At 38.7% G+C, this 20,552-nt stretch overlaps 1 protein-coding gene across 1 annotated transcript in view; it reads left to right on the top strand.

Annotated features, from left to right (window-relative positions):
• Positions 1-12,590, top strand: part of LOC143037370 (uncharacterized) — a 108,469-nt gene extending 95,879 nt beyond the window's left edge. The window contains exon 13 of the mRNA XM_076205508.1: positions 126-12,590. Within this exon, the coding sequence (XP_076061623.1) occupies positions 126-1,091 (966 nt within the window). The 3' untranslated portion in view covers positions 1,092-12,590. The remainder of the gene's footprint in view (positions 1-125) is intronic.
• Positions 12,591-20,552: the final 7,962 nt, after the last annotated feature.

Raw genomic sequence — 20,552 nt, forward strand, 5'->3', positions numbered from 1 at the left:
GCTTTGTTTACGTGGCAGAAGCTGGTCTACCCCCACAGCTTCATTTGCATAGCGAATGTAATTTTGATTTGCCTTCGTTGTCTACCCCAGCAGCCAGTTAACCCAACATTGTTCTTCCCCTTCAGGTGAGGGAGAAGGACGAAGACGGCGAAGAGGTTGAGGAGGAAGAAGAGGAGGACGAGGAGGAGGAGGAGGAAGAGGAAGAGGACGACGAGACGGCGTCGCACCACACGTCGGACGACACCATGATCGTTCACACGTCGTCCTCGGACCACAGCCTCGTCGCGGAGACCGAGAACACCTATAGCGTCGTGTCCCCGCTCACGGACCTCTCCAGCACCTCGCCCATGGTCACGGACACGGACGTGTACTCGTGCTACACCCCCGTCACCTCCGGGGCCTCCCCGGCGTCGCCAGCCTCCAGGGACGCGATCTCGACGTCGGCGCCTGCGTCGGCGGCGAATCTTAATCAGAACCAACTCCACCCCCTCCATCCCCTCCACCACCCCCTCCATCACCTCCACCATCACCATCACCACCATACGCACGGCCCACCGTCGTCGGCGACGCCTCTAAACGACAACGACCGCCGTCAGGATCAGGACCCACCTGACGGGGATAACGACGAAGACGACGACGACGAGGAGGAGCACCGCTATGAGACGCTGCCGGGTGAGCGGGACCTTCCCACGCCCACGCCGCCCGAGTCGACCTTAGCCGACGTAGAACCGTCCGATCTCAACGGGAACGTGTCTCTTGCGACGGAGAACCGGGGCCATGGGGGTCTCTCCAGGCAGCAGATGCGGTGCAATCTCTCCCTTCCCCTCCGTCGGGTGCTATCGGCCAATAACACCCAGGGGGGCCAGGACCCCGGCAGCGGACAGTCCCCGACTCCTGACGCGGAGATGGTGTCGCTCGAAGGCGGGAGGAGCGCGGGTGGCGGCAGCAGTAGCGGAGGGAGTGGCGGTGGGCGGAGAGTGGGCGGCGGGGAGCGGGGCTCCTATCACAGCTCCGAGCCTAACACCCCCTCCGACCGCAGACTTCACTCTGTCCATGACCTCCTGTTCACCCTCAAGTCAGTCAATGTCTAGCCAAGCCTCCTCCACGTAAACTTAAGGACGACGTTCGAGGTTGAGTGTTGAAGACGACCCCCTAAGTGTGGTCTTCGAGACCAGGTCCAAGGTTAACCCTTGGGACGACTTTTGAGGTCGACTTCCTCAAGTACGACCTTCGTTGGGTTATGTGCGTGTGATTCCGCCGTGACGTGGACATGGCAAGTGCGTAGTCACGTGACACATGTGTTCTTACTTGACCCCCCAACGGTGAATCGAGCCTTAGTTCGTGATAGTACTTTTGAGAGCAACCCTCAATTATTGTGAGGATTGATATATATAACTGAGTGACCTTTTCACTTTTTCCTCATCTTTGTCTTCTTCTCCTTGTCCTTTTTTTTTTTTTTACCAAATTCTTGTGTAAGGACGTCTTGAAGTGCAGGAATCTGCGGAAGAGACACTGAGTGAGATTTGTACTCGTTTGTTAGTGTGTGAATGGGTTTAACTTCCTCGTGAGAGAGTGAGAGAGAAAGAGAAGCAAATAGGCCAGCTTTGTTGACGTAGTAAACATGACGTCATACCCTGTCACCTGAAATCCATTCACTTTTTTTTTTCTTGAAGGGAAATTTGGAAGAAAAGCAATTTATCTCTGTAACCCATCTCACAATTCTACCAAGCCTCATAGTCACAATCACATTCCATTTAGTGATAATCAGTTATAACATTTTTTCACTCATAAGTACAGTTTGTATCATTTCATTCTTCTGTTTTATTCATTGTGATACAAAAATTCTTGAATTGGAGTAAAACTTTTGTGTCGACAGTTGGCAGCCGTGATTGAACGTAGTAGAGGCCTGATTTAATGAATCCCTATTTAGCAGAAACCTAATTTAATGGAAGGTTAAAATCAATAGTTTAGTGGAAACATATTTGCTAAACCAGGCACTTTTCTGTTACCTAGCAGTGGAGGATATTGAAGAAGTGTTTTTTTAAATGAAATAGTGCCAGCAATGAAGGGCCATTTTCTTATGCTAATGGCCAAAAACATTTAGTGGAAAAACTCTCCATATAACAGAAAATTATATTAAATAGGGCATCATTAACAAACACCCACATAGTGGGAAAATGAATTCACCAAACCCTCTCTTGGCTGAATGAATTCACTAAATTGAGCTTCTACTGACCTTTTTCATTACAGTACACAGGACAGATTCTGCTGTGGAAAATGGCAGATGATTTTATTCAGTGGATAGTCTCTGGATCCCCAAGACCTGAACAAGGATCAGGTCACTCTTGCAGGAGACCTGCAGACCCCAGGAAATTGACAATAGCCACCAGATTGGCCCATATGTCACTCAAGGAAGAAATGTTGTGTTATTGTCTGGGTTGGGTTAGTTTCATTTTGCAAGTGGATAAATGCAGCATTGTATTAAAGGGAGGCAGGTTTTGGAAAATAATTTGTACATGTTTACTTTTTTTTTCCTGGGTACAGAAATCAGTAAAATTCCAGAATCATGCAAACATGGATATTTAACATGAAATTTATGTTGTCCAATAGCTCCTAACCTAACTATTGCATAGAAAAAAAAAGGGAAAAAATCTTTCAAATGTAGAAGCAAAAGAAAGGAAAAATATGTTTCCGTGATAATGAAATGGAACCCAGAAATGGTTAGGCATGAAATCTCTTGTTGGAATTTGCAGATTTAAGATTACACGTGCTTAATGACAACATCACACACCACTTATTGGGGATTTTGAACTACCTACCTCCAGCCTCTCATCTCTAGACATGATGCTCTAGGCCACTCAACCACCACAAGTCCCTTAGTATCATGCATTTCATTCAAAAGAGGAGCTCATCATAATTACATCTTTCATTACGCATAATTTGGTCATTCGTAAACAATATTTATTTGTCAGAACTGTTCTTGGAAGAAAGAAACCAATATGGCATGAAGGTGTTCCTTTAGACTCCTCCTTCTGTGGAGGGGCACCGCCCTCAAGCATTACTGTGATGATTTTGGTGTCCCCCCTCCCCCCCTTCCCCCATTCTCTATACATACCCTGCCCCATTACCCTACAAGTACCTCTCACTTATACACGTGTATCTATGGTTTTCTGTCTCCCAAAAAGCTTCTTCCTCCTTTTAACCTCTTCAATACAAGTCAAATTCTCGTGGGCAGCATCAGCTGCCTGATGTACGATGATTCGATGATGCATCACAATACTCACATTATAAAATATAAAGTTACAGCTGTATTACTTGTTCTCTTTCACTCTGAATATTAATAACCACAGAAAATATGATCAAGCCAGTTCACAGAATATGGGGGTCACTCTGCTTTAACTACAAAATAAATATAATCAAAATGCTAATGCCAGCATCTTCATATACCCACTCGCGCCTCGTGACGCCTACGTAGCGGTCATTGTATGGAAGGGGTTAAAGGAAGTAGCCTGCCAAAGCATGCATCCACACCATCCCACACCTGTCCAGCATCCTTTTGTTCCCCTCTCATCATAGCTCCTTGTGAATGAAGGGTCTTCCCTGTCTCCCACCCACTGCCTGGGTTGGAAACAATGCAGCATTGTCAGTTGTGCACAATACTACAACTGTAATAAAAATGTTGCAAAAAATCCAAAAACACCTTGTGTTTTTCACTTTGCAAATATAATTATTGTTGTTGATTGTATGATTATTTGGCCCAATTTCCTCTTGTAAAGAGGTGTCCATGTTAAAGCACACTTTTGATTTTGATTCTTCATGGGAGGGAAAAAAAGGACAAAAATCGGTCCCTAGTCCACATGCTCCACCTTTTATAGCACAGAGGAAACACTGATGTTATTCTTGTCTCCCACAAAAGAAAAATACTTTTTACTGTAAGGTTAACATTGAGTAGGAAAAAATCTGACCAGTACTTGACAGCAAAATCTATTTTTGCAAAGTGGAAACCTAAGTGTGATTAAAGACATATACAGTATTTTCATAAATTTGTACTTAAAAATGCACCATTTCACATCTTTTCATTCTGAAGTCGTGATATTCTGCACTCCTCGAGTCCAGTGGTACTCCCTCTGCTGTGCACTTCCGTACACCAAGTTGCTCAAGTTGTAGAGCGTAGATCCGCAAGGTTAGATCATTCGAATACTGTAAGTGCGGTATTAGGAACACGCACACAACTCTCAATGGAATTAGTTATTGAGGTTTAAAGCCTTGATGTAGCCTTTAGGGTCAGATATTCATTTGTCAGTAAATGTTGTTGAAAACCGTTTCAATACTTTCCTCTGATGTTCAGGAGAATATTTACCTTTCCAGTATGGGATCGCCAATAATTCTCAAAAGCCTTGGAAGAGGTTGATCTAAATCAGTGTTTCTCAACCTTTCAAGCTTTATGGTCCCCTTTCATCAACTATACTCAGGGGGGCCCTTTGATACAGGATTAGATAGAATATAGTAACTTTTCTAAGCATTTAGTGATAAAAGCATTACAATGTATTTTACAAATCGTCACCAACTTCTGGGACATAGGTAACTGGGGGGGGGGGACATTTCAGTTACATTACATTGTGTAATCATACACATACATATACCAAAGGCTTTTTCCCTCTTACAAGGAAGGTAGCCAAAAAACAAAGGCATAAAATCCACTCCCACCCATTCCATCCCCACATACTCCACTCCCATTCACCACCCTCCCTCCCTCTTATCATGGCACCTCCTGAATGTAATCATGTGTAATCATGAATTATAAAAAATGTAAGCCATGACAGGATTAACTCCAACATGTTAAACTCCCTGTGTTACGGACCCTTTGGTAGGTTTCTGTGGACCCCTGGTTGAGAAACACTGATCTTAATTAAGAGGTTAATTGAGAGTTTTGTAACCGTTTGAGTGTGAGCTATTCTCCCATGGCTGAATGAAATAGTCTGGCATTGACCAGAATGAAATCTCTATAGAGCATCTCACCATTCCACTCCCACACAATGGGAAGTGAGAAACCCCTGGTAGACTAAAGCCCTGTCAGTTGCGGCAAGCTGCCGGGTTTCTTAGGCCAACATTGGGTTGCCTCCCTGCTTGGCCAGGGCTGTCAGGAAACCAATACAACATAACCCGCAGCAAGTCCCGCGAATTGAACCCATAACCATCTGCTCATGAGTTTGACATGGTATCCACTGGGCTGCCAAGCAGATCTTCTCTATAGAACATCATCATAGTAAAAGGTTCAAACATGTTTTCGCACCATCTGTGCCCTTTAACGATTATGGCCAATGGCTTTAAGATCTAAAACCATTATCAGAGAAGTTTGCAGTAGTATGGCAGAGGTTGGTGCAGTCATGCAATTCATGTCTGGAAGAGGCTTCTGTTCAGCGGTGGACTTAAAACAGATGATTGATCAGCTGTTTGAATTATTAACAGACACCAAGATTACAGACGCTCCTCAACTTAGGTTTTAGTTACGTTCCGAAAGGCCGAACGTAAGTTGAAAATGAACGTAAGTTGTTACTGTACTATACATCGGTAAATTCTATTACCGTATCTTATAAAACACCCCTAAATCATTAATTAAACACATAACATTGTAAAATAATAACATTAATTTCAAATAGATTAAATTCAAGTAACATAAATTGAGATGGTGGAGGAGGGGGAGGAGGAGGAGGCAAGGCATGTTCAGTTTGTTGTCTGCGCAATGTAAACAATGGATGCAGCGTTGTGCGCAAGTATCGTTTGAACTACGGAGAGCACGGTAAACTAAAAATTCACTCAAAAAAAAAAAATTTAAAAATTTTTTTTACCGTCGATTCAAACGTAAAATCGAAAAAACGTAAAACGAATGAACGTAAGTAGAGGAGCGTCTGTACTAAAGTGGTTATTTCTCAGTAACTACCATTTAAATTGTCTTAGCCCCTTCCCTTAGTAACTACGGCCATACAAATCCTCTTGATGTCTTCAGATTTCCAAGAATATTCCAAAGATATAATAAATATTCTTACATCATGATTAACCTTTACATATACACTGATTCAACCATCAGAGAAATACACAGAGAAAGTAGGGATACCAAGGTGACTTTTGGTGGTATTCTTAAAAAAATTCTTTCCCTTCCAAGGATTTATACAAGATTTATAAAAGGAAAGATTTATATAAGGATAGAATTTTTTTCAAGAATACCACTGTTTATCCTATGGATACACAAGGTTCTCTCGATATAGTAGGCTATAGAGTTTTGGCATGTTACCTTCTAAGATGACAAATTTGTCTCGAATTCACCATCTCCAAGTTAGGCTGAGAATTCTATATTATGGTGTATTGTATTCACAAATATTCCAGACACCAATTCTTCCAAAATAATTTATTTCGATTTTTATTTATGTTGTGGTCATATATAAAAAGAAATCGGTTTCAAATGGCAATGTAAGACAAATGAGTTTATGGGATCTGAGCAGATAATATAGAAAGTAGTCATTACTTTTTTTTTCCATGATAAATAGAATGATGATTAAGAATACTTTGCAAATTATATCATAGAAGAGAGTATTACAGTAATATAGCCCGTGTTTGAACTTCATATGTCGTTTTACAAATCTGGTTGTCGTAATTGTGATTTGTAATCCAGAAATAGCTACAGATGATTTTGGAAGATAATTTAGGCTACAGAATCGTAGGTAAGGTTGAACATTTTCCACTAGATATTCTAAAAATTAATAGGAATTGTGAGGATTGTTATCATTCTTTCTTTTTTCATAATAATGACTGTGGATTAGAATACATTCCAGATCTACTGTATTTGTTTAGAAATGTTGTGGTGATATTAAGGATACTTTATGCACTGTGATTTCACTTTACATTTGAATGAGTAGTTGTGCATATTACAAGAATATATTTCAAGAAGTCAACAAAATGGTGGCTCCCCTTCCTGAAATTAAGAGGATGTTTTGGAGGACCTTTATGCCAAATTGATTTGTTCTTTCATGAAACAAGTATGAAATGCATGGGATTACAACCTTTGTTAGATTTATCAAATACTTCATAGAGAAGACTTTCACAAAACAATACATTAGTTTGTGATTCCTTTCATTATGAGTCTTGAATGTGATGACTGATTCCATTATACATCATTATTTCTCCCCTTCCTAGACAGCAACACAATATTTCATCCTTGAGCGACCTGTGGGCTGGTGGCTGTTCCCGTTTACTTGGGAGCTGTGGGTTTTCTACAAGAGGCCTGGAGCAACAGGCTGATCAATTGAACACGTCAGTCATTTATGATTACATAAACTAATGGTATTATCAAACACAGCATAGACTGATCATTTGTGACAGTACACAAACAATCACAATATACAAGGGTTGGAGGATTTCTGGCAGAGATCCAGTGACATAATCCACTGATGCTGCAGGCTAGCCAACAACAAAATACCATTTCTCACATCTATAAGCTTTTATGATCTTTTCAACTAATGGAATATTGGACATGTATTGGCTCCCCATTCTATTAGATGCAAATATAAGATTTCTTTCCTAAGTGATTTATGGGGCAATGGAGGCACCAGTGTCAGGTTTCCTGCAAGAAAACATGGCAACAAATTGATTAAGAGGAAATAAAGTTAAAATTTATCGAGATCTTGGGCTCAGTCCAGAGACTAAGTGTCAGCCCCTCAGGGCTGCACCAAGAGATGGAGGCGAGGTGGTTGTTGGGATGGCATGTGAAGCAACACCCCAATTCTCAAGTAAAGTGCAACCTTACAAACCATGTATCAAAATCACATTTTTGGGATAAGCTAAAGAACAAGTACTATAATCACATACAAATTTTATGAATAGAAAAATCCTCAGTTGCACTTTATTCGACTTGGAGAGCATTGCCACATTTCTAAATATTTTGCAAAAAATCCACAAGAACATTCCCAAAATGGAATTAGTAGCATTGTACTGTTATGTCATTTAATTGAATTTTAATTCTTGTTATTTTCTGTTATATTTGAGTAATTGGTATATTATTAAATTGTTTTGTTGATTTGTTATGTATCCTTTTAAACAGGTAATACTTTATACAATTTATTTATACACATATACATTGTTACTGGATTATTTAGTTACTTAATAGGCTACTGGAATATTTATGCAAAAGATGTAGAGACAGAGAATTGTGCAATCCATTTCTTTTCCATCTCTAAATGATTGGAAATTTTATTTTCTACCATAAATCTCAGAAAAAGGGTGAACTTATGCATACTTCCTAAATCACACAATAATCACTGTGTTAGACTTACATACCAAACAGTCCTTTTCCCTTATATTTTGACAACTGTCTGGCTATTTAATTCATCTCCATTGCAAACCTCCCTTTGAAGAAAAGGGATGCCATTAACAGAGCTGGGTGTGTTGCTGCTGGACAGGTAGTGTGTTACCGAAAAAATCTGTATATATGTATACATATATGCATTGTATATACATATATATACATATACATACATATGTATATATGCATTGATAGAAACACAGTACCTGTCTGGCGGTAATGTGCCCAGGTCTGGTCGTTAACAAAGGTTGTGAAACTAGCTCTGGGCAACTTGAAAGGGTTGTTAAACACACCAGTAATAAATGGTTTGTTATAGTTATTACTGTTATTGATAATGTGTTGTTATTATTATTACAGTATTATTGTTATTATTTACATTATTATTATAATTTTTATTTTTATCACCACCATCATCCAAACTTCTGTCACCCCAATTTCTAGTTTATCAGTCTAGAACACATTCCATGTCCAAATAATCTAGGCATCTTTTTCTCACTCTTAGTATTTTTGAGATAATCTTGTTCCTCCATAGATTCCAAAGTCTGCTAGATTTCAGATTTCATTATGTGTCAACAAAAATGTTAGAAACTAGTAAATGGGATGCCTAATTTCATGTGTACTGACATAGAAATTGTGGAAACTAGATTGGCAATGAATGTTTGTGTTGTTAACAGCTTGTCCATGATAATTCTAGTCACGACAAGGGCGTCTTTACCATCACATTGAAGATCACTATACATTTTCCTACATTGAAACTCTAAAATTGGGAACTCACTAAAATTCAGAGTGAAATGTTCCAAAATAGAAGAACACTTCAGATATCAAGATCATTTACTAATTTACTTGTGGACAGCCTTTTAGAAAAGTCATTTCCATTCAGAATATTGAAGATTGACAAGTTTTAGAGATTCTCAGTAGAGGGAACTGAAGGATCGCAGGATACATCCAGAATTCTAGACAGACAAGGAAATCAACCAAACCACAATATTTAGGATTATGGAAACATTGTTTACTGTCACCTTAGCATCTGTTCCCATTAGAAGTACAGTAGAACCTCGGTTCTTGAATGTCTTGCAAGTCGAATAAATCAATTCTCAACCCAAAAAATTTATAATGTTTTTACAATGGTACTCAACCAAAACATTGGTTCTCAACTAACCCAAACATGGATAAATGGATAATGAGGCAAAATTCAAAATTATGTAGGAAAATTTCACCTTCATGAAACTGTATCCAGCAGATCAGTAAAAAAAAATCAGTCTGTGACCAAATCAGTTCTAGAACAGTTTTCTAGGATGAATTTTGGTCAAGAACCAAGGTTCTACTGTGCATATATATGAGAATATGATTCAAATGTATTAATTTTCTTACAAACAGATTAACTGACAGAACCAGAGTAGTTTGTCACAATTCTGGCATCAGATTTTTTTTCTTCTTCTTAATACCTTTATACCAGCAGATAAAGAATGTTGAGTACGGGTGTATATGTTTGTAATATTCTTTTAAGAATGAATGTCCACTGGGACAACACACATCGCCATGCATTGGGCATTCTATTCAAGTTTCTTTTTTATCATTAATTATTGATAACCGATGATTAAGTATGAAGGTCGTTGTACACAAGAAATGCACATGTACATATATGTATTTATTTAGATGTGCATATCTCCAGACATACAACTGCTGTACATGAATTACAGACATTCATACAGTAGGTATGAACATACTGTTTACATGTGTATATAAATATCAATATGTGCATTTCCTTATAAGTACACAAATTCGCATATTTGCGTACAGTAGTTTGTACCACATTTCTAGGTGGGGAAAACTCCTCCATCAAGGAAGTCAAGACCGCCTACAAATCTCGGTGAGATCGTCGTAACAAGCCTGTCTTCTTAAGGTGGTGGCACACTAGGCATTTCTCGCTAGCATACTACTTGCTTTTGCTACTTTGAGTTTAAACAACTTTGGTTACGATTGTTTTTCAAATTTCCAAATGTCAAATTACTCGTGTCATAGAGAAGCTGAATGATGAACCAAGAGAAGTTAAATCTGTATGAATATTACATTGTTGAGATGTTCTTACAGAAATCTAGAATATTGTAACCAAAGTCATTTCTACTCAAAGTAGCAAAAGCAAGTAGCATACTAGTGTGCTGCCACCTTTATAAGACCCTCGGACAAGTCTCTCTCTGTCGAGTTTTCCTCTCTCTCTCTCTATCAAGTTTTCCTCTCTCTCTCTCTTCCCCCCCTCCTCTCTCTTTTTTTCTCTCCCTGTCAGTGTGCATTGCTTTACTTTTCTTGAGTATTCTGAAAGCAGTCTCCTTTACCAGGGATAGTCTTATGTATATTAATGCACGCAAGACAGTGCCCCACAAGCAGAAGCCCTTTCCTTTATATTACAATTAATACACACACACACACACAATGTACAATTTTAAACCGGTGACAGCTCTCCCATATGAGACAGGTGATAAGACTTGTAAAATATTAGGCCTACTTTCTTTATCATTCCAGATGGAAAATTAAGTATGCAAAAGAAGCCTAGCTTTACAGTCATGTATTTACAGAGAAGAAGAATGTGCCATAAACTTAAGATATGGAATATCTTTTTTATTTTTCGTAACTCTTCTGTAGAGGTTTATTGCCTCCATCCAGGTGAATGATATTGATCTACACATTCCAGAAACTGTTTTTGTATGATATTTCCAACTTCTTGTTTAAGTTTCATAAAAATATAATTCTTTCCCAATGGATTCCCTCACTGGTTTCAAAAAGCATTGCACTAACTTTTGATACAGATAAGAAAAAATATCACAGCACATGAAATGTGTGGACAACTACGACTTCAAAATATTAGAGCAAAAAACAAATGCGACTTCACCCAAAGTGCAGTGGGAAGATCCAAAGTATGGGCAAGTGCCCAATGGGAAAGATTTCTATTTTTTGTTCAGTTCTCTACTGTGATATTTGTGGACTGCTGCACATTCTTTTCTACCTTATAACTTGAATGTATGTATGTACATTTATATGACTACATTGTTTTTCATCCACTGAGTCTCGCTGTATTGTTTACAATTTCCATGAATCATGTTCCATCAATCCGCCATGACTACTGGAGTTGCCAGGGTTATAATTTGATTTTTATGCATAAACAACTTCCCTACATGCCATTGGCACTTGTTAGCTCTTGTTGGCCTTGTTGTGTATGAGCGTAGATCCTACGAGGATGGACCCCCCCATCCTACAATTGAGATAAGGGATGGGGTGGATATCTTGTTTAACCACCTTCCCCCTTTGAGAAAAAGATACGGTTTGCTCGGTGTAATTATTAGTTTCCCACAGCCAATGGTGGATGACGCACATCCTACCTGGCATCCTATTTGGGTAAATGCATTGGTTGTAGGTTCAATTAAAATTATTAGCTTCATACTTTGCAGCAAACAGCCCAGTTGTGAGTAGGGATTTATTCCCTCATTCCTTCTATTGCAAGGTGTGTGTGTTGGGGGGGGGGAGGTATTCAATCCCTCTACCATCCCCTGAGGATCTCTGTTCAGGATTGTCTTTTTGCGTGCAAAGGAAGTTCTGATTTGCCCATCACATTTTTGAACAGTCAAGTCTACATGTCGGCACATCTTGAAAGTCTTGTTCTAATAGTCAGCCACGACCAGGATACCTGTACACCCCACAAAAAATACCCGCACTACCCAAGAAGAAGTACCCAAAACAGTTGAAAAACAACCCACCCAACCACAGAAAAACCCTAAAAGATCCCACTAAAAATACTCCTAGAACCTCAAAATATATTTATACATCTCCAGAAAATGCTTCTAGGGAAATACCCAAATAACCCTCCAAAAATTTCAAGATACCAGGAAATGTGGACAAATCCCAACCCCTAAATATGGAAAACTCCAAATCCCAACCACAAGCGGATGTTTGAATAACCCACATGGAAATAACTAAACATTTCATTAAAGAACATTACCCCCTTTCCCTTCTCTCTTCTCGGTCACACACCAAATTCTTTCCTGATCAACTTTCTGATCAACATTATTATCGTCTCCATATCGATTACAATAACTTTGATAAAATGTAAATAGTAGTATTTTCCTCCTGTTTTTTGTAATTATTGTAAGAGCCTGAGAGGATGTCCAGTTTACACTTGGGATTATTTTATGTGAATAATGTGTCTTGTCTTAAACTACCACAAATAAAGGCTAATCCAGCGCGCTTTGAGTTTTATGATGTCCTTACATTATTTGTGTAGTGTAACACACAAAAGTGGTTAGGAAAAGCCTTTGTTCAGCAGTGGACTATGAATGGCCAATTGATGGATGTGTACTTAATATATGTGTGCATTTATCAATATAATTAATTAATTAATTTACATGGGCAAGCACTGGCTTCACTGCCCAGGCTATGCCAGGGGTGCTTGACCAATGGCATTACTTGCTTCACAACCAGCCTCTGGCCCCGTTTTCAACAAAACTGGGACAAAATAAAATATAGGAATACTTTTACGAGTTTAGTCAGCAAGTCGTACTTTTTTGAGCTCTGGGCATCACCTGAATTTCAAAAATGTATAATGCAGTGTATGCAGAAAGGTCCAGGTCATACCACCTCAGTGGAATAATACTCCCAGAACTATCTGTGTTTCTCACATACATCATTATCTAAATATCATGCACCTGGCATCTTTCACCAGATTTCTCCCCACCCTCTCTATTTTCCACATGAGGAGACAGAGAGTGGGTATTGTCCTAGGCTCCTGATAGGGAGGGGGGGGGGTTGTAATGTTAAACAAAATCAATCAATCTAGTCTTACCTTTACCAATGGAAAACTCACTGGTTGAGTGGGTTTAAGTGTCGCTACCTATGACAGAAGTCAGGAGTGCAGTTGAAGTCCAGGCAGGCGGCAATTTCATGGTAAGAGCATAATCCATTAAAGTCCCAGCTCCAGAAAGGCTTCCATAAAGCCTCGTTGACATGGGGCTTGTTTAGTAGCTACTGGTGTGAGCTGTAGGTTAACTTACCCAGCAAGTGTTGACACCAGGATAGTTTGGAGGCAAATTTACTAACTTTCCCCAGACATTGAGCTAGTAGAGGGGTAGTTTACACATCATTAGCATCAGTGGCTACTAAACCAGACCCATGTCAATGAGCCTTAACTCCTTCAACACAGTGATGCACTTTATTCATTTTGTTCTGGCCAAGAGCAGGAGATTTCATGGAAATGAGGAGATGGATGCTGGCCTGAAGATAGGGTGGGACGATCAAGACCCCATGAGCCCAGAGTCCTCCTCTTAAGTGTCATAAATCATCTATTTCTCTCTAAAACAAAATACATAAAGAGCATCACTATACTGAAGGGGTTAAGAGACTTTGTCCTCATCCTTTCCGAGATGGGGAGTTCACGATGGTAAACCAAATCAAACCAAAATTTCACAAATATGATGTGCAACTCGAGCACTGCCACATCCAAAGAAGATACAAAGCCAACTCATTTGATTGTTCTTTATTATTCACATGATTTTGAAATCTTAATTACAATTTTCATTGCACATAAAACAATTAAAATACCTACATCAGTGTTTGCAACACAGTAATGTTAGTACAATAGATACATTTATATATATATAATGTACATATATATAATTTATATCTTTTTCTTATATATAAGCCTACATTCCTTGAAAAATTTGTGGACTCTCGTCACATAATATAATATCCATAGGTCAAAATAAGGGATCTATTATTTCTTTTGAAGCATTTCACTATAATCATAATTTGAAAAGACCAGTCAAGTATGCAAATCATATACTAAATTTCTTAAAATGTTAGGGGAAAAAATTTGAGAGAAAAAAAACTTATTTACCTAATAATCTAATGCTCGCACCTGCAATTATTCTTTCCAACATAAACAAATGACATTAATCCACTGAGTGCCAGATCCATATATGTATATACATATATGTGTCAGTGTATATCTATATATATTATATATATGTATATATATATACATATACTGTATACATGTATCATGTATACATGTATATATATATATATATATATATATATATGTATGTATATATATATATACAGTATATATATATATATACATATACATGCAAAGTAGACCACTTGGAAAAAGAAACTAACGAAGCAGAGTGCTTTCGTATATTACATCTTCAGTGCAACAAGTACATAGTGATAGGAATACATAGACAATATATACATGATACAAAGGAACAAGGACAGTTTGAATAAGCGTAGCGACCAATTACCCCCTGGAGAGCGGAAGGTCATTGTCAATTATCTTACGATGGTCGGGCGACATCAGGTCACAGTCGCCATGGGTCACTGTTTCTACTAATTATATAGGGCGACATTAAGTCAATTCGTTGGATTACATTTTACCTGATATTATCTTACTAATTTCTTGACAAATGAAATTATCAAGTTTGTACAAGCCTTTATGTAGGTTGGTATTTTGATTACTGGTGGTATGAATCAAACTGCACTCTATTAAATTTCTTGCTATTATGTTGTTGGTATAATAGATTGCCTGGGCATTACCCCAATCAACTGGATGATTATTTAATTCAATATGCTTGAATATACCACTAGAATGATTGCTATCCCTAACATTTTTCTTGTGTTTAATTCTAATGTTTAAGGGTTTGGCAGTTTGACCTATGTAAAATTGATTACACATTTTGCAAGGAATTTTATAAATGCATCCTTTTTTAATTTCAATACTATTGTTGATAAGTTTATGTTTTACTGTACTATCATGTTTAAAAACTACTTTTACGTTAAATCTTTTTAATAATTCTGTGATACTTAACAAATTTTCTTGAAATGGTAAAATTAAAACATTATGATAATTGAAAGGTGATTTAGGCTGAGGAGTTAAAAATGATTTCCTTGCAAAATTGTAAGCAATATTAAGGAATTGCTTAGGGTATTTTAATTCTAGCCCAATGTTAAAAACATTTTCTGATTTCTTCATCAATGATGAAGAAATCAGAAATGTTTTTAACATTGGGCTAGAATTAAAATACCCTAAGCAATTCCTTGATATTGCTTACAATTTTGCAAGGAAATCATTTTTAACTCCTCAGCCTAAATCACCTTTCAATTATCATAATGTTTTAATTTTACCATTTCAAGAAAATTTGTTAAGTATCACAGAATTATTAAAAAGATTTAACGTAAAAGTAGTTTTTAAACATGATAGTACAGTAAAACATAAACTTATCAACAATAGTATTGAAATTAAAAAAGGATGCATTTATAAAATTCCTTGCAAAATGTGTAATCAATTTTACATAGGTCAAACTGCCAAACCCTTAAACATTAGAATTGAACAACACAAGAAAAATGTTAGGGATGGCAATCATTCTAGTGGTATATTCAAGCATATTGAATTAAATAATCATCCAGTTGATTGGGGTAATGCCCAGGCAATCTATTATACCAACAACATAATAGCAAGAAATTTAATAGAGTGCAGTTTGATTCATACCACCAGTAATCAAAATACCAACCTACATAAAGGCTTGTACAAACTTGATAATTTCATTTGTCAAGAAATTAGTAAGATAATATCAGGTAAAATGTAATCCAACGAATTGACTTAATGTCGCCCTATATAATTAGTAGAAACAGTGACCCATGGCGACTGTGACCTGATGTCGCCCGACCATCGTAAGATAATTGACAATGACCTTCCGCTCTCCAGGGGGTAATTGGTCGCTACGCTTATTCAAACTGTCCTTGTTCCTTTGTATCATGTATATATTGTCTATGTATTCCTATCACTATGTACTTGTTGCACTGAAGATGTAATATACGAAAGCGCTCTGCTTCGTTAGTTTCTTTTTCCAAGTGGTCTACTTTGCATAAGTGAACACACGTACCCGTGTTCTTATTAGCATATATACATATATATATATATGGATTGGTCAAGCATCCACCCATATCAAACACAATCAAAACCCCATTCACTCACCCCTTTTCATCTTAGCAACACTGGGATGAAGTCATTCCTGTCCCCCTGCTTGTTTCAAAAGCAATGCAGTGAGGCACAGCATTTCCACAGTAGGGCCTGACAGCTGGACCTGGTTCACTCCCCACTGCTTTGTCATTGGGTGTGACCCCCTCATCCACTCAAAATACGAGTACTGTTAATAAGAGCTACAAGTGATTTGTGTGTGTGATTTGGGGCCCACACACACACACTTCCCCTGCCTCCCAGCCACACCCGTGGATGTAGGGAGGACCCACAAAGGAGTTGTCACTTCGTGTCCTAATGTTGTTGTTTTCACTCCTGACTTCTATGCAATCCTTAGACAACACTACATCTCTTCCCAGAACAACTTAAAGGTCCGCCCAGAGGCCATAACCCGATAATCTAGAAGTCTGGGTCTCCTGCAATAGATCTGGGGCAATGGATCAATTGACTGACTTCCACGCATGATGATGATTTGGTTTAATATCCCGAACATCCCCCTCCCCCTTATCAGGAGGCTAGGATGGTGCCCCTTTCCAGAGGACTTTGTTGTGTGGAATTTAATGATCCATGCCCGTGGTCCAAGTTGCCCACAGCAGGGTCACTGTCACCTCAGCCTCTGCCGCAAGTAGTGACCCCCATAACCTGCTCAGCCAGCAAACTTCCTGAACATGGATTCATGAAATTCTGTGTGACATATTCTCTCATGCAAATGAATGTCAGTCAGACTGAGATCATGTCCAGCCACATGATGATTTAAGCAGGGATTAAAGTGAAAAAAAAAAAATACTTCTTGAAGAGAAGATGTCATGTTTCTTGATGAACTAGTATGTACAGTATTGCATGTCATCACCTATATAGGGAAAATATGAATGAGGAAATATTAGGTCAACTTATTCGCGATAATAGTGACACATTCAGACTTGACAATTTCACTGCCCTTCCCTCCCACAAAATATATATATATATATATATGTCAATTAATCAATAACAATAATGAAATCAAATCAAATCTGGCATCCATTGGGTTAATGTCATGTCCTACAAGGCTTGTACAATATATAGTTATTTTGTAGTATAGAGTAATTACCTGTGCTTAGGTGGTACTTATCTCTTCTTAAGAAAGAACCTTTACTGAAAAGTTTATCTAAATTGAATAGCATGATTATTTTATTTGGCGCATTTATTGTCTATAAAAAACAAATATATATATATATATACACCCATCTCTCAATTTAACAGACAAAAGATGGGGAATATGTCAAACTTACCAAGGATCATGAAGATTGGTTCTTGATATGCTGTGATCTAGTGTTTCTTTTTTTTCCAGAAATTTATTCCAAGTCACTGGATTTTGTCGACTACCTCCAAAATTCATTAAATGGAAGGCTGTTAATTTGAGAGCAGAGTGAATATGGGATACTGAATGCAAAGATCTCAGTAACCCTTAAAACATGTTGCAATGTTAAAAGCATTATGGATAATGCTATAATGCTTTACATGGACCCCAGACAGGAGTCTCAAATAATCAAGATCCTGATACATCTATTGTCATCTACCTTTCCTTATGATTGACAAAATTGTCTGGCATAAAATACAGAAAGTTCAGCTCACGGGCTTTTTACCCTTGAGCTGTGCAGTGGTTTTAGTAATACCTGTTACCAAGAGTTTTACCCACAGCCCCAAAGTGACTGGCAATGATCCTCAGGCCTTCCCATACATCTTTGTAATCTGTATTGTATAAAGGGCTTTTACATGGTCAAACAGTTTGTCAAACAATTGTTTGAAGTGATGTTTAACATATCACAAACATGTTTGACAACCAAATACCCCACTGACAAGGTCAAACATCACTTCAAACACTTGTTTGACAAACTGTTTGACCACATAAATGCCCCTTTACTGTAATGGGGGACTGTTTCTACGTCACTGAAAATAGTAGAAGGGAAGAAGTCACCATTCTGGGGACCAAGTGACAGCCCCTTGGGACTGCACCTCGACATGGGGGCGAGGGGACCGATGGATTCTGGAAATGGGCCACAAGATTACTGTCTCTGATCTACAACCTTGCAGGACCACTACTATAGTCCTTGTGCTCTAAGGAGTTCATTCAGGTTGGGGCAGAAGCAGGAACTCCCAAGTGCAACTTTGCCCATTTGACCACCAGTTATTGGATCATCACTGTCACCCACTGACACCTCAGTATGGCAACATGGGGAAAATAGCATTGCCACATATCATATAATCCATTCAAATTGTTGTTATAATCCTGAGAATTGATACTCATTTTACTATACAGCGTCCTTTACTATACACAGGAAAAAAAAAAAACACACATACATGGTCAATAAGTGAGAGAGAAAGATGCACTAAGATTGATTTGGCAACATGGCTCATGACATATGCCATACCCTGAATGGACTCCATGGAGTGCACGGACTATAGCAGATACCCATCACTGGTCCCTCCACGAAGGGTATCTCTTGGTTTAAAATATCTTAAAACAGAAAATAAAACAAATATCACCTTTTTTGCTCTGTAGTGTGGAAATTCCCCTCAGCTGAACAAAACAGCCTTGTAGCTGCTAAATGTAATGTACAATGCTTTGCATTATCCCTTAACTTTTGGTAGTCTATTCAATGAAGCCAGTCCTAACAAGCAGTAGGATTTTACAAACCTTTAATATTTAAGCAAACTTAAATTTCAAGTCAGTCATACAGAAAAATTCATAGAACAAAATATTAAGGAACAGAATGAAAAAAAAAGTAAAAATGTATACCTTGTCAATATCAAATAATATATAACCAGTAACCATACCTCCAACTGTACAAGAGTGGAGCAGAAAGGAGGCTGTAGAGATGTTTTATACCTCCTTCCATCTTAAGTCCATGTTGAACGAGGTACGAGATTTCCAATTACATACAACAATACACCTGCATCTGTTGCCCTTATAAGGATGCTTAGTCCTATGTAAAAACAAGTACATGTGTCTAAATTTGCAGATCTGTTGCACACAAAATAAACGGCATTCTTACGCACCTAACCCCCTCCCCCTCATCCCAATGATGGGACAAAAAGTGCCTACGGGGTTAAAGATTAATTGACTGCTCCACATGCCAATTTATTTCTTCACAATTCACGGGTTTCTATTTTGTTTCTCACCAACAGTAATTATATCTGTTGGTTAATGTTGAGGAACTCTGCCTTCAAATGAAAACACAGAGGCAATGGATGGAGGATGAACTCCCACCCCGATACACCTAGGCACAGCATGTCCAAAGGAAGAACTGCCCATTAGCTCACCATCCAGAGCAGTTTGAAAACCTTCCCTTACCTCCACCACAAGGTGCAGCCCCAAGGGGCCTGTGCCCAGTCTCTGGAATGGTCCTAATGTTTACCTACATGATGTGGTCCTCTGAGACAGACATCAGGGACACTTTTCTCCTATATCTCTATACCAAGGGCTTCTTCCCCCTAATATGGGAGGTAGCCAGTCAAGGCATGCACCCACTCCCACCCATGCAACTCCCATCCACTACCCTTGTTTCCCTCTCATCTTAACTCCTCGTGGATTGTCTCCTGCCCACTGCCTGGGTCAGATGCAATCCATCTTAGAGACCAATCCACATCCTCACCTCTATCTGGTGGTGCTACCCTGAGAGGCTGACACTTGATCTATGGACTGGGCCCAAGATATCTATCAACTTCAGCTATATTTCCTCTGCCTTTTCACATTACACACACATCTTTCCATTGCATCCACTGCCACTCATGAGTCCCTCCTGGAATAAGCTACTTACCAAAACCAAACAATGCACCGTGAAATGGGTTTGCTGGCTACATACATCAAAACCCACAACCAAATACACTAACACAAAACAAGCACAACCTTCCCATTCTACAAGTACACATAAATGGCATTAAAGAATGCAGACCAACGTGACTCCCTACATAAAGACTAAACACATAGCTAATACCACATACAAGAAACACAAGTTACCACATATGACACTACCAACTTTCGAAGACCACTACATTCAGTGAAAGACATAACCCAGCACTTACCATCCCCTAACAAGACACTAAATCATTTGACACTGAAGTACAAATAATCACCATTCAAATATCATCTACCTATATACCACGGGTTTCTTCATCCCTATGGGGCAGGTAGCC

Source organism: Oratosquilla oratoria, chromosome 22 (assembly GCF_046742065.1).
Source record: "Oratosquilla oratoria isolate Oo_2021 chromosome 22, ASM4674206v1, whole genome shotgun sequence".
Classification (NCBI taxonomy): Eukaryota; Metazoa; Arthropoda; class Malacostraca; order Stomatopoda; family Squillidae; genus Oratosquilla; species Oratosquilla oratoria.